The sequence below is a fragment of the Betta splendens genome, chromosome 3 (assembly GCF_900634795.4).
Source record: "Betta splendens chromosome 3, fBetSpl5.4, whole genome shotgun sequence".
NCBI classification, from domain to species: Eukaryota; Metazoa; Chordata; class Actinopteri; order Anabantiformes; family Osphronemidae; genus Betta; species Betta splendens.
The window spans coordinates 10,036,839-10,056,833 of NC_040883.2; the positions used below are offsets into that span (position 1 = coordinate 10,036,839).

General features: G+C 43.8%; 2 protein-coding genes across 2 annotated transcripts; one reads left to right on the forward strand and one right to left on the reverse strand.

Annotated features, from left to right (window-relative positions):
• Positions 1-718: 718 nt before the first annotated feature.
• Positions 719-3,203, reverse strand: LOC114852755 (forkhead box protein B1-like). Its single transcript, XM_029145377.3, has one exon. The coding sequence runs from the start codon at positions 2,664-2,666 to the stop codon at positions 1,767-1,769; it is 900 nt and encodes a 299-aa protein (XP_029001210.1). The 5' UTR covers positions 2,667-3,203; the 3' UTR covers positions 719-1,766.
• Positions 3,204-18,401: 15,198 nt separating this feature from the next.
• On the forward strand, positions 18,402-19,900 carry gtf2a2 (general transcription factor IIA, 2). The gene is made up of 4 exons (XM_029143979.3): positions 18,402-18,603; positions 19,050-19,154; positions 19,373-19,530; positions 19,610-19,900. Coding segments are annotated over exons 1-4 (336 nt in total). The 5' UTR covers positions 18,402-18,531; the 3' UTR covers positions 19,611-19,900.
• The last annotated feature ends 95 nt before the right edge of the window (positions 19,901-19,995 follow it).

The following is a 19,995-nucleotide window of genomic DNA, read 5'->3' on the forward strand; positions in this document are numbered from 1 at the left end:
ATTCATTCATGCAGCACTAATACTTTAAAGGGTCCTGATGAGGCACTAAGCAGAACCTTTGTACGACGAACCTGGGCCGAGCAGCGACAGCTGCTCGTCTGAGTAAACTGAGAATAATTCAGAAGTAGCTGAAGCTCACTTCCTGTGGCTGCTGTGCCCTCGGTGACAGGGAACGTCCAGATGTGTCTCTGCCAGCAGTGAATGACACGTCCTACTGGCCCTGAATGTGCCACGGCCCACCCGCCTCCACGGAGCGGCACAGGGCACGGACATTCCTCTGCTTTCACTCAAATGTTCTGACTGTCAGACAAAATACTTCACGTACCAGTGATGGACATGTTTAACATTTATCACGTTGAGGCTGTTGATCAGCAGCTACAGCACTTTCAAAATAAAGCTTGTTAGACTCAAGTCGTCACCTGAGCCTCTGAAACAGTTTAATTCCAGCAATAACAAATCACACTCTGACTCACTATGCTGCTTCACTGACCTCTGAGCTGCTTGTAATAAACGTCCTGCATCTTCCTGTTGATTGATTCAGAGGTGTCGGCTGCTCGTAATACAGCTTAATCCAATATTTGTTTAGTTTAATAAGGAAAAACAAGAATTTTAAATGTTCTCTTTCGGGAAATTTGTGATCGATAAACCAACATTTCCACTCTCGGCAGCAACCTCACGACTCCAGGTGGGGAACAGTAAGGAACAACATAATCAAATAAAAGGTTTAAGCTGCTTTATTTCGTGCTGAGTGGATGAAACAGACACTCGACAGAAATGTAATTGAGCTTTGACTGTAGATTTGGTTTATGTAGAATCATCATCAGCTCCGTTTGTGATGTTGGACACATTTGAAATCTTCCCACTGAACAAATTCACCTTTAAAAACTGTTCACGTTACATTTCAGAGCTGGAAACGTTTTATTTCCCGCCACGAGTTGAAGACGACAACAACCACACGATTCATGGTGAATGTACAAAGGAACCGGAGACTCCGGCGTCCACAGAATCAGAGAAAACGTGGATGAGAAACCGAAGAGAAGCAGCAACAAGCTGAGTTTGGTGGATGACAGACGGAACAAAAAGCCGCTTGTTCATGTTCATGCTGTTCAGGCCAAAAACAGAAAACGTACAAACAGCCAAGTCTTTCCTTTTTCAGACGCTGAGCATGCAGCAGTATAAACACGCCAACAATTTAAATAAACCAACACGGCTGCTGAATAAAAAGCATCTATTTCATTTCAAAAAGTGCATCAGAGACACGTCAAACAGCTCCAGTTTTTACTGACATAAATAGAAGATTTGACCTTCTTCTCTGTGATTGTTCACACTGATCGTTACAAGTAATCAACAGGACAAATGTCTAATTATTTGGTTTATCAAATGCCTGTTTGCATTTAACGAGGACGCTCCTGTTGTTGCTTTTATAATTTCTGTGGGAAAAGAGTTTTTTAACGGTGTGTGAGGCCTCAGAGAAACTGTTTCTTAAAAAGTCATTAATCTGCGACTTTTCATTCAGACGCAGAAGAAAAGGCTCCAAACACAAAAGAGGCGCAGCCGCTGAGCGGAGTCGCTGCTGGAGGAATGTGAGCAACAATCGCGAAGCGAGTTTCTGATAAAACTCTGGAAATAAAACCGAAGCAGTTCTTCACGGAGGTCAGAGGTCACCCTGCGGCTTCCTCGGGGCTTCGGGTGCGCGAGTTCGCACGCTGCGTCCCGGAGAAGAACTTTCCCTTTTTCAATTTGATTCGATTTCCGCCCGAGCCCCGTCAGTGCACCGCCACCGCCGACTGCAGGACCGCGGCGGGCAGCGCCTCCCCGGGCGCGGCCGGGCTGCTCTGCCCCGTGGCCGTCTGCGGCGACGTGGGGCTCAGGGACTGGGGCAGCCCCGGCACCGAGGCGAGGGACGGCTTGATGGGCATCGGGATGACGGGCAGCGTCTGCGCGCTGTGGCAGATGGACTTCAGCGGCATGCCGTAGGCCGAGTAGTCGCCGCCGGCCATGGAGAGGGGCGCCGAGGTGTCCATGACGCCGGAGCCGTACATGTGCGGCCAGGCCGGGGCCAGCTGGTTGTGCAGCGGGTAGCCGCTGGCGGAGAAGGCCGCCAGCCCGCCCGGCATCTTGTACTCTCGGGCGATGATGTTCTCGATGGCGAACGGGTGCTTGAAGCCGGACGGCTGCGACACGGGGCTCAGGTTGTATCCACCCGGCATCTGCGGCAGGTGCGCGGCGGCGTGCAGCGCGCTCAGCCGCAGCTTGGCCTGTTGCTGCAGGTAGTGCGCGGCGGCGTCCTGCGGCTTGCTGGGCGCCAGCGGGTCCGCGGCCTGCGCGCCGCCCACCTTGAAGCGCTTGCGGCGCCGCAGGAAGCTGCCGTTCTCGAACATGTCGCCGCAGTTCGGGTGCAGAGCCCAGAAGCTGCCCTTGCCGGGCTGGTCCGGTCTGCGGGGGATCTTGATGAAGCAGTCGTTGAAGGAGAGGTTGTGGCGCAGGGAGTTCTGCCACCGCTGCGTGTTCTCCCGGTAGTAGGGGAACCGGTCCATGATGAACTTGTAGATCTCACTGAGGGGGAGCATCTTCTCCGGGCAGCTCTGGATGGCCATGGCCGTGAGAGAGATGTAGGAGTACGGGGGCTTCTGGTCGCTGTACGTGTTCCTCCCCGGACGAGGCATTATTTTACTGGACCCAACCGGACCGGGCCGAGCCGGCCGTAATCCGTTCGGTCCGCAGAGAGCCTGGAAAACTGACCTGACTTTTGCAAACTTTGTCCACCTCTTGCAGCTGTGCTCGCGCTAACAAGGTCCTTGGTTCCGGGTTTTACGCGCGGTCAAAAAAAAGTTGGCACAAGTTGGAGCTGCGTCGTCTCCTCAGCGGCCGCCGCAGGTGTCCCGTCCTCCGCCGCTAAGCGCCTGCTTCTGCCCCCATGTCCCTGTTCCGCTCTGCTGTGTGTGCGGACTGGACGCGGAGACAGAAGCTGGAAAGACCCCGGAGAGAAGCTTCATTAATGGGCCACTTCGACGCCATCACATGATCACAGCCAAGAGGAGGGGAGGACGGAGGGAGGGAGGGGGCTCAGGGGGAGCGGGCACCGTGTGCTTTCACTTACGCGTATTTACATGGACGCGCTGAGCCAACACGAGTCATTTTCAGATGTACCGGCGCCGGGACGAACCGAGAGACTGAGTCCTGGACGCATGTGTGCGCAGCGCTCTGAGCAGGTACGTTTATCTGCGCGCGCGCGCGCGTATGTGTGTGTGTGTGTGTGTGTGTGTGTGTGTGTGTGTGTGTGTGTGTGTGTGTGTGTGTGTGTGTGTGTGTGTGTGTGTGTGTGTGTGCGTGCGTGTGTGTGTGTGTGTGTGCTGGGGGTTCTTGCTGCCCTCGTTAATAACAAATGGAGCCGCTGAGAACTGCGGGTTAAATCTGCGTTTCCTACTGGTTCAGCGTCTAGATTTCACAGGACAGAAAAAATATTTATTTTCAAGTTTAAAAGTCGTTTAACTCTTATTGGCAATAATTATATTGCTATTATTAATTGTGCTATTAATTTTTCCTCGTTTGTTTCTTATACAAGTACACAAGTGATGCGTTTAAATATTCTGAGCGCATTATGTTCTCATTTAGAAATAAATGGTCTTTAGAGCTGCTGCGTTTCGTGGGCCTTCGTTTTTTTAGGTCACATTTAAACATTACTACTGAATTCTATTTAACCAAAAAATAATTTTTTACTAACAGTATTCATAAGTGACGGAAAACAAAAAACGAAAAAATCCTCTCCATGATTCTTAACTTTATTCTTTTTCCACCTTATAGAACATGACATCGTTTTGGTCAAATAAACTCACGAGCTTATAGTTTATTATTATTATTATTATTATTATTATTATTATTATTATTATTATTATTATTATTATTATTATTATTATTATTATTATTATTATTATTATTATTGCCGTTGTTGTTAATAATAGTATTATTATTAAAGCTTCAACAGCTACATCCAAAGCAATTTCCAGTTTAAAATGTCAGAATAACTAATAATTAATTTATTTTATTTAATTATGTCAGTTAAAAGTAATTTTCAGTCACTAATAAATAAAAGCGTGAATGTTAAACATTTCATTGTATTCATTAATTTTCTGTTATTCAGCTTCTGATCTTTGCTTCTGATACTCCTGTGTCGAATTAAAGGCAGCATATGTTTCCTTGTGTTTCAGATCCGACTGATGACAGTTTGTGTTTCAAACAAAGCGCCGAGGGAGGATTTAATATTCCCAGGGGATGGAGGGGGAGAGGGGGGTGACACGTCTGACCTTTGACCTGTGAGATGAACGCCTGACGATGCACATACACAAACACAGAAACACGTTTTCATTGATACAGCATTAATATTTTTTTCATGTTTTGTCACTGTGTTTAAAACTAACTACAATTATTAATGACAACTATTTACATTTGTTTGAATATTTTGTTAAACAAGTCTTTCACATGGTGGACAGACCTTTAAGTTTCCCCCAGTAATTTTTGTAAATTTCTCTTCTAAATATTGTTACTCATGGCTCATAAATTTTTCATGCTTTTATTTTAGAAACGTTGTTATTGTCAAAGAACAATAAACACTACATACATTTTCAAATTTACAGCATATTTGAATCTTTTCCTGTTGTAAAATAACTTGATTATTGTTATTATCGTTGTTGTTGTTGTTGTGCTGATTTTAATTCATGTTTTTATCTTTAGATGTAACATTTATCTGAACTGCAAGTTCATGATGTTTTTATATTTTTTATTTTTTATATTTTTATACTATTGTTGGGCCACTTTTTTAAACGTGAAAACTTAAAGGAAATTTCGAATTCTACATAAATAAACAGTTGGTGGAATTTTATTTAAAATTGGTGTAAATAAGCATTGTGTGAAATGTGATTTTTTGTTGATGATTAGTTTTAATACTTTGTCTTATTTTCTTATCAGAGCAGTGAAAAAATCAAATTCCTTATTTATCTATGATCATCAGTGATCAATAAAAATTTATATATCTGATGCTATTTTTGATTTATACTATTTGTGTTTTTTTTTAACTAATCTTCTTTCTTTGCCTTTTGAAGACTTGGAGACACTGGAGAACAGTGAAACGTTCAAGTGACACCTCTGGCTTCTTCCTCTGTGTCTTGATATATAGTCACTGTTTAATTTCACAACTTGGAGCAGCAGTTAATATAGTTGGCACTAGCACTCTGTAACTGAGCTGAAATCTGATCTGGACCCAAAGCTGTGACCAACCTGCTTAAAACCCGTCAGGTCTTTGTCTCTAGCTGAAATCATCCTGCAGGAGGAAAAGCAAACTTTGAGTGTAGGTGCCTCGGTTCAGGCGCTGGATTCCGGCTCAGACCTTAATGAGCATGTGTGTTTAAAATGCAGAGCGGCGGCGGCTGTGCTGCAGCTTGGGCTACTTCAGCACGGTTCTCATCATCCTACAGCTCTTCAGCTGCTCTCAGCCCCTCGAGGATGAAGCCGACCTCACACTCCCCCAGACTCGGCCGCTGATAATGAATGCGAGGCTTCACGGCACCTCTGAACCCATGTCACCACAAGGAAGGAAACAACAAACAAACACAGCTACTCTGTTAGTTCAGCGAACCTTCATTTAGAAGATGCATCAACACACAAGGCTTAGTAATAGGTCACAGGGTGAGATGTGAGGTCAAGGGACACTGAACTGAGCTACTAGAACATTTATCCACACACGTTGAGCCAACGGCAGGCAGGGACTGGACCTGGTTCTTAATCAGGCCACAAGATGTTCTACTGATGTGATTAAGGGGTCCAGCAATGTAGGGGATGTCTTTAATGCGGCTTTGTTTCAGTTGTCTTCAGGTTTGATTTAGAAACCAACAGACACCCCCCCCCCCCTCCTCCAGCTCCAGCCGGTTCAGTTCCTTCTCACACTTGAGTGACTCCCTGTTCAGGAGCCAATTACTTCAATTAAACCGCCGATTGAGCAAATTGGAGGCTGATTAGTAAATGAGCAGCGGCTTCAGGAGAGCTGCTAATTAGTGAAGCGATTAGAGTCTGAAGAGCAGCGAATGAGGCGTCAGCACTCGTTAGGAGCCACTCTGACAGATTATTACTACTCACAGCTACACAGCTGCATCGGGCTCATCTGATTGGGGCTGATATGGAAGGTTCACATTATGAACAGCCAGACCCCAACATTTGACTCAAAACACTTCAACCCTGACACTTCTTGCCTTTCCGACGCAGCCGTCTGATTGGCTATGTGCTGATCATGTGACTGAAGGTGAGTCAGGGCCCTCCCACCAAGCACGTCCTCTCATTTCAGGTGTTTCTGCTACTTCCGCCCTGAATCGAGACCAATCAACTGCTCCTGAACAGTTGCCGTAGCATTTGAGCTGCTGCTACGTTCAGGGCCCTAACTCTGAAGCGGTGAAGTGGCCCCTGCTCTGCCTCGTTCGCCCATTTGTCTTCAGAAATGCTTGCGTGTCACTCGGGATAACGCTCCGTAACAGTTTGGCCAGGCCTAATTATTCCATTTGCCTGCATGTGGAGGTAATTCAGCAGTGTAACTCAATTAAATCTCTCCTGACTGGGATTTATGGAACATCAGTAGCTCCTCAGTGGGACCAATGGGAATGCTTCTTATTTATCCCTGAGCCCTCCTGATATTGCATTTCTGCAGCTCAATTACATACAGGAGCTTTGAGGATGTAGCACGAGTGTGTAATGAGGAGAGACAGGAGCCCCTCCTCCACCTGTGACTTAGCGGGAGCTCAGCGCCCATTAGCTCGGAAATTAACTCTTCAAAACGCCACAAACTGGACGAAACGACAACCTTCACTTTACTCTGGTTAAAGCACACAAGAGCTGAACCTTCAGTGATGAGTCTGACTTATGATTACAGTCAAATAAGACTCTTTGGGTTTTCTGCTAGCATGGAACTTAATCGTCTCCAGTTGCCATAGTAACAGATAGTTCACCACCACCACCACGCAGTCAGACCTGCCATCAATCAGCGACTAAACTTTTTTACTGGCTGTTGTTTTTCCAAGCAGCGACTATGTTGTGTTTGAGTGTCATGTCAGACCTTATTCCCATAAAGTGAATAATCGTATGTCAACCGATTTGTCACCTCTTGACCGACGCCCGGACCGGCCTCCGCCTGCTCAGTGACAGGTGACATTCAGGAGTGTGGTTGTCTGGGCGAAACTAAAAAACAAACTTTGCAGTGGTAAAATGTGCGAGATTTGGCTAAAGGAGTTAAATGCTGGTCTTTATTGCGTGTCAACCAATTACAGCCTGTTTTTGCAGCAGCTCGTTATAATTAACGACACTGTGCGGCTCCGTTACGAGCCTCTCACGTCCTTCAGATAAAAGCCGTTTGGCATCTGGGCTCTGCCGGTGCTGAGCCGTCCCCACCTCTGTCTGCTCCACCACACGATGAATATTTAATTAATAATTAGTCCTGTAATTCCTCCTCAGGAGTTATTATCCCTCAAACCGGTTGGTGAATTTAATTATTAGCAGCCTTTTTGTTTTCACGTCCCGCTCATTACTGTCAGGATTGATGTAACATAAACTTCATTAAAAATTAAAGTGGGAGTCTTTAATTACGGGCCGCCCTCGCCGAAGCCAGAATTAGCCAACTCAGTGATGTGCAAATGAGAGCATTATTTAAGAAACATGCTGGAAGTAGTTATGCTAATTCACCGGGGTTCACAGTGGCAGACCTTTCCACTCGCGGTTGCATATTCATTAAATGCACTATGCAAATTTAATGTAGCCGCCTTAGTAATGCCTTGTTAATTCATTCAGATTTATTGAGTAACACTTGTAAAAAGTACCAGTTTAATTAGCTCATCTCCTCGGATGTCGGCCGGTGATCGCTGAGCTTCTTAGAGAAGAAACGTCAGAGTATCATGTTTTACAATCCACAGGCTGTGAAGGGGGAGGAAATCACTTAGCTCGCTCCTCGGGCGGACGCCTCTGAGGGAAACCGTGTCCACAGCTCTAATGGCGGTGGCTCAAACTCCCAAGGAGAGTGAGTAAGGAAAGGTCAGAAGGTCAGGAAGGAGGTAACAAGGAAGGATGGAAAGAAGGACACAGGAGCTGTGATGCTAATTCCCATTATGTGTTAGCGTTGTGCGAACGAATAGACAAATGCACACAATGGTGGTTTTCATTCATGTGCTATAGTCGATGTGACGTCTTCACATCCACTTTGGTGGATTTATGAAGTCAGGTACTGACCACTCAGCAAACATGTTACGGAAATATGTGATCCCACATGTTCGCCAAGTTCCGCTTTTGTGTTTGGCTGCTGTTCGTAAATGTTTTTCCTTTTTCTAAGGTGCCACATGCAAAATCCATTTTTGGGCATTCTGGTACTCCAGGTGTGTTCAAACTGCACCTGCTACTTATTTTACATTTTTGCTACTTTAGCCAATCGCGTCTAAGAATGTTTTGTGTTGCAGTTCCAGTATTGCCGGTGTCGACAGTTAACGGGCCACTCACAGAACCTGCGGTCCTGCCCAGACAAACTCCAACAAACACCAAAACAGTATTTCCGGCACACACAATTGAAGAGTGCAGTTGCAGCATAGCCGTGTATTACAGACAGCAACACAGCAACACAGCGCTAAGCAGCAACTGCCGTGTAGCAAGGTGCTGTGTGGGTTTAGGTCCTCTATAGTGTCACACTCTCCGGCTAGAACCATCCATTCGCTGCCATCCGCCCAGTGTTGTTTTGGTCATTAATGAGCGGTTAGCGCCAAGTTAGCTGCTAGCCTTAAACAACACAAAGCTGGATACTATGAGCTGTGACCCCATGATGTCATATACATATAATCCAAAAAAGGGTGTGGTTTCACAGGCCACAACCCTCTAAAACAGTGTTTTTTACAAAGAGGCTGGAAATATTTATATATAATTCTGTTGACACTTTAGCAACCAAGCTACTAGTCACCTCGGGCAAAGGTATTGTTCCCCTCCACAAAAATGGCCAAACGAAAGATGGAAAACAGGAGTTTTTAAGACAGGTGGGAGGCAGATTATTTTTTTGTGAGTATTAAGAACAGACCTGTGTGTCTTGTGTGGAGCAAACGTGGCTTTAAAATGAAAGAATATAACAACAAGTATGAGGACCTGGACGTAAAGCAGAAGCTTTTCGAAACGTTTGTCAAAAAGTGCATGGTCAAAGTTTGCAAATGTGTTACCAGGTTTACTAAGCGATTTGCCAACTTTGAAGCCCAAAAATGCAGATTTGAACTGCTTGTAATATCAAGCTTGAGTTGTTCCAGATTTTGTGTTTAAGCAAAACTGAAGTTTGTTTCCATATGAAAAGGTTAAACATTACCTATAAGTGCAATCATTTTTTTAATAAATATTAAGTTTGGCCTGTGACTTTTGTGGCAGTTTTTATTTTTGGCCCACTTTGAATTTGAGTTTGACATCCCTGATCTACTGGATTTTTTTCACATAAAAATTTACAAACACCTTATTTACACACTTAAGAAGTTCAATATTCTTTAGCATGAAAAGCCATTAATGTTGTGTTTGTCTTAAGATGTGTGGCCTTAGTTTATCTCAACGGATGCTTTTTTTACAGTTTTACAGTAGGTTACTGTGATTTACGAACAAACAAACAGAACCAGAACTGTCCGCAGCATCCGAGGAGGACGGGCTGGGTTTGATCAGCATAAATGAAGAACAGTCCCACCATTATCTTCCAGCTGGATCAAATGTGTCGTCTTTACATTTACAACAAACAACCTCCAGATCGAAGCAGTTTGTTCTGCTTGTTGATTCCACGTGTTGCTGTGAACGAGGCTGAACCCGGTAAATATGGCGTTCTGATTCGGAGCTTTGGGACGTTTGGATCGACGTTCACCTGTGCTGATCCCCAGACGACTGACTGTGGACACCGGGCGCTTACCGGCTCTGCTGGGTCGTGTATCAACATGTCAGAGATGCTGCGGAGCTCGGTGCTCGGCAGCGTCGGGAGGAAACAGATCGGTGAATCAGTGGATTAAACCCACAGACGGCCGGCAGGAAATCCCCACCGACCGCCGCTGCTGTCTGAATGAATAATGGAAGCACAGGCTCCTTTAAGGTCAAGATTTGCTGTGCGCCACTCGGCTCAGACCTAAATGCTGGCTAACACCAGCTCGGCTGATTGCTTTGCTCTCCAGACGATGTCAATTTTTGTGCGAGGAGCTGCGGGTGTGCTTGGTCTTAGGGCGGTGATGAGTCGAGGGCCCTTGTTGGTGGTGGTGCGTTCGCTGTCAGCGAGCCCTAAAGCTGCGCTCTATTAGGAGCCGAGCCCAGAGGAAGCGCTGGCAGCTCCAAGAGTAATAGCACATTACGCTCCTAATGTTTCTGATACACGTTAAACCCTCCTGTGATCTCTTCACAAGCTTTTTGTTTTCTTCCTGTTGTTGTTTTGCCGCTTCCGTCCTCCTCCCGGCCGCCGTGAACCTCATCCATCACGTCGAGGGCGGACGGCGACGCCGAAGTCATTACGCGGGATAAATCTGCTGTATTTACTCCTCTGTTATGCAATAATCAAGACAGAACACAGCGCGGCACAAACGGAAATAATAGTCTTTACACAGCACAGTCGTTTGGGTTGTGCATCCAAGCGGCTTCTAAAGAGGCTCATCTGTCCTGACATAAACCCGGCTCTGGCTCAGGACGGTAGGAACAGTTAAAGCCGCCGTGTGTGACAGAGAGGACAGGCCCGTAGGAACCACCAACCAGGTCAAAGACCAGCTTTGAACTGTTTGGATCGTTCCAGGACATGGTTCTTGACCTTTCTGTAGCGTGAGGGAGGCTGCTGTTGGTGCATGAACCGTAACTCAGCTCCGTCTCCGTCTACTTGTGGACTTTCTGTTAACACTTATTGGTTCATTTGTTTCATAGTCAAAGAAAGTGAGCTTTTATTTTGTCTTTGTCTGTGCATATATTTGCAGCATGAGTCCATTTCCTTCAGTGGTGATTAAACAAATACAAGCTGCCTAATAAATAAGGATTCAATTACCAAAAGATTAGTGTGTGATATAATTTTTTTAATATTAACTTTGACTTAAAAGCAGCACAGCTCCGTCCTGCAGTAATTAAACCCAAATCCTCTTTAAACACATCACCAAAGCACAGACTCAGATTTGGGAATCATCTGCTGGAAACTTTAAGACTCCATGTTTGAAAGTATTAACCAGCACACGCTGCCAATTAATTCAGAGGCAACTTCAGCGGGAAAACAATCTGAGCCTCTAATCCGTCCATCACAGGAGGAGAGACTCTGTTTTTTTTCCATTTTACAGATCACCATGAATGCAGCACGGCTCCCTGAAGAAAAGTTTCTCCAGTTTCACTTTGGTGTTTGGTTTTGAGTCTCAAACGTGAACTCATCGAGCTCTGACTGAGGTTTGGTTACGATGATCAAACACCAGCCTACGCTTTTCAAGCTGCATCCGCCTTTGTTGTGTTTGCGTTTGGACCATTTGCCTGTTGGGGGAAACCGTGACTCTGACTGTCTGGTTACTGTTATTACTGACAAGTGGCAGCTCCGAAAACCAGCTGTCACGAGTTTCTGTCCCACCTTGTCCGAGCGTCATCTGCATAGAGGTTCTCCACAATGTGAACAGAACCATGTTGTGGTTCCTTCAGATAAGAACAAGATCCAGTTCAAAGAAACTACACCTTCATATGTAGGTGTCTAAGCGAGAAGCAGACAGACTGTTTCTGTAGATCTCTATTTGTTTTGAGCTCAGGCTGACGTCACTTCCTGTGTGTTGTGTTGTTTCCTGCTGTCTGTCAATTGGTCACGCTCTGATATACAAACAGCAGCTTCTATTCCCACATAACAGTGAAGCTGAGCACAAATAAAGAGTAAAAACAACACTTTTACGTCATTAATCATTTCAAACGTGTGAGCGGATTCTTTCTCATATAAATCTAGCCAAGCTCTTTGATGTATTTTTGCAGGTGTAAAGTAAAATAAGTGCGAGTAGATGCAGAATCAAGATGAATGCCGAGCACAGACAGACGGCGCCTGATGAAAACTCAGCAGGAGGCCACTCCATCTTAACATGGCCGTCCTGTGTCTTATGATATCTTATCATTAGTTTCCCTGACAGTGATGGAGCAGCCGACGGCGACCCCCCCTCAGTGCCGCGAGCCGTGTATAAAAGTAACCTTCTTTCCATAATAATGGCCATTCGTCACTTCCTTAACTGTCAGAGGACTAGGGACACAAACAAAGTGGGATTTAACAAGGTGCAGGAGAGATGAGAGGAAGGGGGGCATTCAAATGTTCCTGAACTGTTCATGAAACAATCTGCCAAAATTACTGCTCTGATGTGTTCAGGGGCCCTGGGACTAAAGGGGAGCCCTGGTACCAGATTGACCCTGTGGCTGTTAAATACGATGGAGGACGTTCTCCATTATTCTTTCGCAGCCTCACTGGGACGACACCTTTCTATTCCCACTGATACCAGGCAACGAATACCTTTACTCACCTACTCTACGTCAGCGCTCTGACAGCTTCACTTACTCATGAACAAATACACAATATATACTGTATTTTTTTGGTCTCATACTGTATGACACTTTTTTATATAAACTATACTATGACTTCTTTTTAGCACATACTATGACACTATTTTCTTGAAAAGCTATATTACCGTATGTTACACGTATACTATGGGTTATGAAAAAGGTCGGTTGAGATTCAGGTCATTTAGGTGAAATTGTTCGAAGGTTGAATAATTTCAACTGGATTTCTTTTTACTTTTACTTCTTTCTTTCTGTTTCATCACCATCCAGTAGCTTCTTCAGTCTGAGGGACATTGGCTGTCATAGTATAGTTTCATGTGCCAGTCTTCTGCTGCAGAGAGCCTGCATGGGCCGGCAGAATCCCTAGCTTTGAGCACCTTCAGCTTCAGAGACAATTAAAGGCGCTTGTTTCTGTTTCCTTCTCAATTTCTCCAGCACAATAGTTGAAAATCTTAAGCAAACGTATTTGACAAAGACCTGTGATTATGCCAATTATTCTTTACATTTGGAAGTTAAGCATTTTAAACTTAAAAATGTTGGGTTTAACACTGGACAAAATCAAGGACTGAAAGCTAAAAGCTCAACTTACTATTTGAGCCACAGCTGCTGACAGTTATAACTTTGACTTTCGACAAATTTCATCTTTCCATCAAAAATGTTTGACAATGAAAAAATAATCTCAGTACTGTCTGGGATCTGAACCTGCAGCCTAAGGGATGATTAGCAGTCATCCTAGAGCCTCAGCTGCAGACAGCGGTGACACTGGAGGATTTTTACCCGTCCTGCAGTTGATGGCCTGTGATAAAGGCTAAAATGCTTCAGGAAACACTTCAGTAAACTTGTTATTTCTGCTACTGATGATGTCATTGTTGTTTTTGACTTCTTAGGGCTTTCACCCTCAACACCTCTGAGTCGTCATCTCAAACCCATGAAGCTTTGCAGGCTCACGAACCACCCTTTATTTAATTCTATCTAATAAATTCTGTTTTACAAATGCTTTTTTGCATAGCCATGCAGTTCAACTCGGGAGATGCTTAGGGGTGTTAATGATCTTGGAGAACCGTGTTTGTTGACAGGTTAGAGGTGACACAGCTGCTGTCAGAGGACCACAACCTCTCTGTGCATGATGAAACTAGCAGTTTTCTACTGGTGTGTTCAAGTCAAGTGTTAAGTCTAATGAAACAACACGTTTCCTTCCAGCCTGGCAACTTTTCATGGAAATAGCTTTTAGCTGAGAGTGTGATTTAATTTGGAGCTGAATAATGGCTCGATGAGCTCAACTCTGACTGAGCGGTGACAGAGCAGATTAATGTGTCAGCCTGTAGGAGCGTGGCTCAGGCTGCTCCTTCATTAGTCTTGAGGACCATTTAACTCCAAACTCAGGGCGAACAGAGAGGATCAGCTCCAGCCTCGTTGTGATTGATGGGTCTGATTACGTTCATAAAATACTGTGAGAGGAGGTCGCTCGTGTCGTGTATGAAGAAATGACTTACACCCGGTTATCGCAGGCAGCCGCAGGAGAACGAGGCCATTACGGAGACAAAAGCCGAACGTAGCGTTAAAGAAAGTTAATATGTAATTTGTTGCGGTTTGTTGGACGAGCACATCAAAGAAGAAAGACGCTCGCTCGGTCCCCAAAACCAAGAGAGAGACGCAGATAACGAGAAAAAAGCCGAGCCGAGCTGAAATGAACCAGTCACCTGCTCATCAGAAGCAAACAAGGAGCGGCTCTGAGCTCCTCCACCCTGTGGGACAGTAATGAGCGGAAAGAGTGGTCAGTTATCGTATCCATCACTGTTCGTAGAAGGAACAAACACTTTCTGTCCTGTTTGTCCTGCTGTGATAAGAAGCACGTTCACAGCGTCATGCTCTGACACGTCGTTGTACATCCTAATGTCTAAGCAGCCTCCTTTTGATTGGTTTATTTGGGGCCGATAAATAATTGTTTTCATTAACAGAGCAGAAACGAAGCTGCTTGTTAGAGGAACAATCACTAATATTATAAGGTGATAAAATGTTTAAATTGTTTAAGGTCAAAACCCTTCGTCCATCAGGAGGAGCTTTAATTAGCATGTGTTATTCCCCAACACTCATCAGCAGGAACCAAAGCACCAGCTGAACCAGAGCAGCCGCAAGAATAAAGGTCCATTACAGCTGTTTGGTCTTTGATTTACAGAAAATTTGCTCAAATAAAAGGTGTAAATAAAAGACATTTGACACAAACGTTCATTAAACTAACCTTTGACCTCAGGGTCTTAGTTTTGTCTTTCCATCAATTATGTTCTTATGTTTTAACTCTCAAGGTCACTCAGATGATTTAATTATGTCCCAGTAATTACATTTTGTTGTCCACACCCACACACACACACACACACACACAAACACACACACACGCTGATGTAACATGATTATCAACTGGGTCTGAAATTGGAGACGACGCTGATCTTCCATCTCTTTCTGTGATGTCACCGCTCACCTGTCTGTTTCTGTCTATCAGAACATCACAGCTTTTTTATGAGTTTTACCTTTTTTACTTTTCATTGTTTGACTTTGGATGGGTTTGATTAAAATGAGACAACATCGCTCTCTGATAATGTGTTTCCTGTCTTTACATCTGCTTTTACACTTTACTGATACTGAATCCAGATCAGCGTTTAGAAGCATAGAAAAATGGATTGTGAGTCTTTTCAGCTTCACGGTGAAGAAATGTTTTATTCAACGTCTGATGTTTTCATGAGGAAATGTTTAGATTAATAATGTTTCTCTACTGAGCAGTGACGAAGACAGGCTTTACTGTGAAGACAGAGATGGTAGAAGATCAGTGAACGATAATCAAAATCCTTCTGAGTCAAAGCAACTAATATTATTGTTCTAAATATTATTGTATTCAAAGCAACTAAATATTGTTTAATATTAAATCTATGAAAGCATTTGAATGCTGTTTTAATCATTCAGCTGTTGGAGTTGAATGAGTCTCGAGCTGCTTGTTGTATAATAATACATTTTTTTACTTATTTGATATATAATAAAATTAAAGCTCTCAAAATTAAAAATATTTAGTACACATACTTGAATAAGGAGGCTGAGACAGCAAATGTCTGAAGTTTAAAGGTCTGAAATGTTCACAATAAACAAATCGTAACAATTAAAAGTTTCTGGAGAGTTGCATTTATCAAGAGCCTGACTGATGTTTTAGTCATGATGTGTGTTTACGGAGGATCAGGTCAATTTATCCTTATTTTCTGTTGTGCAGATGAATATTGTAAAAAATGTTAAATTATGTAAAACATTTAAATAAATTCAAGTTTTAGAGTTACAAATAATAACTTTACTTCATTTTACATTTTGTTAATGAAGGTGAAACCAGGCACATCTTGAGTCAAAATCAAGATTTTAAAGACGCCTGTAATATCCTGAGTAGGATTTGATACACAGGACAGATCAGCTGATCAGCACCTCAGCAGCTAACACAGCTCATGACGTCCACACTTTTAAATCTCCAAATTAAATCTGTAAACAAATAATTACTCGAGTCAATGAGAACAATTAATTGCGTTTGTCCTCTGAGGACTGAATCTGCATGTGCAGTGAGCTCATTATCATAACAGTGAGAGGTGGAGCTGCACTTCCAGCCTCCCATTAATCAGCTGCTTCCCATCCTCACACTATCAACACTCGACTCTGCACAAGTGTTCATCCATCAAACAGCTGAACGAGTCAGACGGTTCCACCCACACGTTTTATAGACTATTTAATCTGTGGCATAAACAGGAGGATTTATGTTTTAGGCAAAGATATCAGGTGTTTTCAGGAGCGATCGCAGTGATCATGAGATAAGATGGTTCTTTCCTCAGAGAACAAGCAGACGGTAGCACAAAGAAACACACTAAAACACTGAGGATGAGAAACACTTCAAGGACGTTTGCTGGACCCAGGTATGAAGACGAGGCCCAGTAACTCAGCCATGCGAGACCTGCTCAGTAGACGACACGTTGATATGAAATAAAAGAGGTAAATAAATTCTTCTTGCTGCTCAACGATCTTCATCCATCACAGTCCTCATAGTTTGGGAACAAAGCAGCAGCGCTTGAACGGTCAGAGGTCATTACCCCACTGACTGATGGGAAACACTTGGATTTCCTCCACCTCTGCATCGTTCTGACTGACGGGACGATCCTCAGGCCTCAGCGTTGACTTCATCCACTGCAGTTGTCACATCTCTCTTCAACCCTTGAGAGGAACAGACCCGAACAGAACATGATTGTCATCCCTAGTCCCCAGACGCCTACAGAGCCTGATGCCTGAAGAGTTGAGTCCTAGGATCTGGACAAAGGAACTTCTGTGTAGGACCTTCTGTGTAGAAAAGTTTGAAATGGCTTTTCCATTTTTTAAAAATATACAAAATGTTTTGTATTGTAAGTGCATGAACATATAATTAACACCAGCTGTTGTTTGATTATTTCCTGTCTCATTTAAAAGTGAAGCATGTTAATTGTAAGAAATCCCAACTAATACAGATGAAAATAATAATTAAAAAAACTGTGTAATGTTTAGATCTGATGTACTAAAGCTAATGCTTTCTTTACCCTTTCATTCATCATCATCCAACTGAAGGGAAACATTTGATTTATTTTGACCCTGTGGCATACATGCATTATTTTTAATCCAGCCTCAAATTCTTATTTACCCAGTGGCAACTGAGCAAGGTCACAGGTCAGACAAGCGGCTGGTTATTAGCAAATAGCATTTGACCACGTCCATCAGGGAAGCGCAAGCCTGTAGCAGGTCTGTGGGGCCGCTTGGGCTGGATGTGGGGCTCATGGTGCGGACAAGGTAAAGCAAATTAAATGAGCCAATTAATCGCTATAAATACAAGCTCACCCCATGAAGCACCTCTGTTTAATTTGTCTGATCATGTCACATTGGTTTACAGCTTTGTGGAACTTACATTTACCGGCAAAGAAAGACTCAGGTAAGTAAAGGCATCACTACCACAGTGCTTTCCAAACAAGTAACCCTTGTTCAAAATGGTATTTAGGTAGCCATCAAACAAAAAAAAAATGAAAAATGTTCTTAAAAAATAACTGGATTATATAAGACAAAAGAATAATTAATTTTGTTAATTTTTTTGTTAATTTTTTTAATTTTTTTTTACATTATTAACATTTATTAAAATTTTAATATATTGCTTTTTTGGCTTATATATATATATAATTCATATCAATTATATTAATTCAATGTGTGATTGATTACAGGATGTTCTACTCTGTATGAAGCTCAGAGAGCTACTACTCTGTATGAAGCTCAGAGCGCTACTAGTTGTGTTTTGCTGCCATCTACTGATAAAATAAATTTCGTGAGTAAAGTCAACGTGAGTCCATTAAATCACTGCGATAGTAAACGTGTAAAATCGGTTAAATGACCGATTAAGAAGCATGATTGACGGTCATCAAACTCTACACGAGGACGCGGCTTATCGTGAGACTTTGATTCTATAATTTTACTTTTTATGTGTTTTATGTTCACTCGCTTTAAATTAACACATAACGACAAAACGGCAAAAAACAGCGCAAAAGCTTGTGTGTTTTGGTCCGTCTCAGCCCCCGTAGACAACCGAAAATAACCGGAAGTACCTTTTTACAAACAACAACAAGGTGTTGGGATGAAAATACAATCAATGAAACAGCTAACTTAAAACATAAAACCCAAATAATGAATAAATGATAACCAAGCTACCATTAAGTAATATATTAAGTCATATTGCATTGTCACATAAAGACGTTTTGTAACGATTTTATTGTGAAAGTATTGAACAGCAAATTTATTTTATTTTGGCGGAATTGGCCGGAAGTGTCCTGAGCGGACACAGCTGCTTGTTGTGGTGGGAAGCGGCTAGTCTCGTTAGCTCCGTTAGCTGTGTTTTTGTAGGAGAGTGTACCGTGGTTCTGCTCTTTGGTGTTGCGGGTCATGGCCTACCAGCTGTACAGGAACACCACGCTGGGAAACAGCCTGCAAGAGAGTCTGGACGAGCTCATCCAGGTGACGCCCAGCTCGAGCTAGCCTGTTAGCACGCGGCTAGGTGCTGCGTTAGTGCCGTGAGCTAACTAGCTTTAGCTACCCTCTGCTTAAACATTGGATTCAAGAAAGATCGCGGTATTTTACTGAGAAAGTGACGCAGAGACGTAAGATGTGCAATAAACTTAAGCAGCGTTTGGAACACGTGAACGAAGGTGATGGTGATTTAGCACAAATAGTTTTTCATGAAGAACCTGCTCGGATGTTCGCGTCAGACTTCGCTTGTTCTTGGTCACGTCCTCGTTGTCCGGTCCATATAACAGTGACACCGGAGACGCGCGTTTTTTTCACTAACCTTGAACGTGTCGTTAACATGTAGCCCGCGGGTTTCGGTGTGTGAGATTTAAATCTGACACATCCTGCGCGCACAAGCCTCACTGCTGAACGTTTGTTTGTGTGCGTGCTTCCAGACCCAGCAGATCACTCCTCAGTTGGCGCTTCAGGTCCTGCTTCAGTTTGACAAAGCCATCAACACGGCTCTCGCCAACCGGGTCCGCAACAGAGTCAACTTCAGGGTGAGTCTGATTCCTCTTCAGGGGCTAGCGACTGGTTCTGCTTCACTAGTTTCACAGAGGACCAGTCAAACACACACTGCATGTGGTCAGCACAGAACAGATGGAACCATATGGTAGAACGTCAGACCAGCTGACGGCCCTTGCTCCTGGCATCCTAACGCCATGGATCTCATTTAGTTCTCAGACTGTAGTGAAGCTGTTGTCTCTGTGTCCTCCAGGGCTCTCTGAACACCTACCGGTTCTGTGACAACGTGTGGACGTTCGTCTTAAATGATGTAGAGTTCAGAGAAGTGACCGACCTAGTGAAGGTCGACAAGGTCAAGATAGTGGCCTGTGACGGAAAGAGTGAGTCGACCCAGAACAAAACGGATAAATGGTAAGCGCACAATGTTCTGTGCTGCCACCCTGGTTTGTCCACTCCTGCTGTGCTTTCTCATCTTCTGTTCTGTCTTTAGACTCTGGTTCCAATGCTGCAGCGATGGCTCTTCAGGAGTTGGGGTCAGTTGGAGCCACCAATGGACCTGGACTGTACATATAATTTATTACAGCAGAGTCACGGCTGAGTGTGTGTGTGTGTGTGTGTGTGTGTGTGTGTGTGTGTGTGTGTGTGTGTGTGTGTGTGTGTGTGTGTGTGTGTGTGTGTGTCACAGTGGATAGTTCACTGTAAGTTTTTTTTATCAGTTTTCAAGAGTTTGTTTTCAGTTTGTTGAGCCGGATCATCTTTAATAAAAACTTTATTGAAAACATGCGTGTGTCACAACAGCTGCATCAACCTTAAGACGCTGATTCAAATTGTAAGTGCTGCACTATGCACTGCATAGTGTCATCCAGCTATGTTAAA

Coding starts and splice junctions, on each gene's coding strand:
- gtf2a2 (XM_029143979.3), top strand. CDS start 18,532: ATGGCCTACCAGCTGTACAGGAACACCACGCTGGGAAACAGCCTGCAA. Junction 18,604..19,049: donor GTCTGGACGAGCTCATCCAG/GTGACGCCCAGC, acceptor GCGTGCTTCCAG/ACCCAGCAGATCACTCCTCA. Junction 19,155..19,372: donor GCAACAGAGTCAACTTCAGG/GTGAGTCTGATT, acceptor TGTGTCCTCCAG/GGCTCTCTGAACACCTACCG.
- LOC114852755 (XM_029145377.3), bottom strand. CDS start 2,666: ATGCCTCGTCCGGGGAGGAACACGTACAGCGACCAGAAGCCCCCGTAC.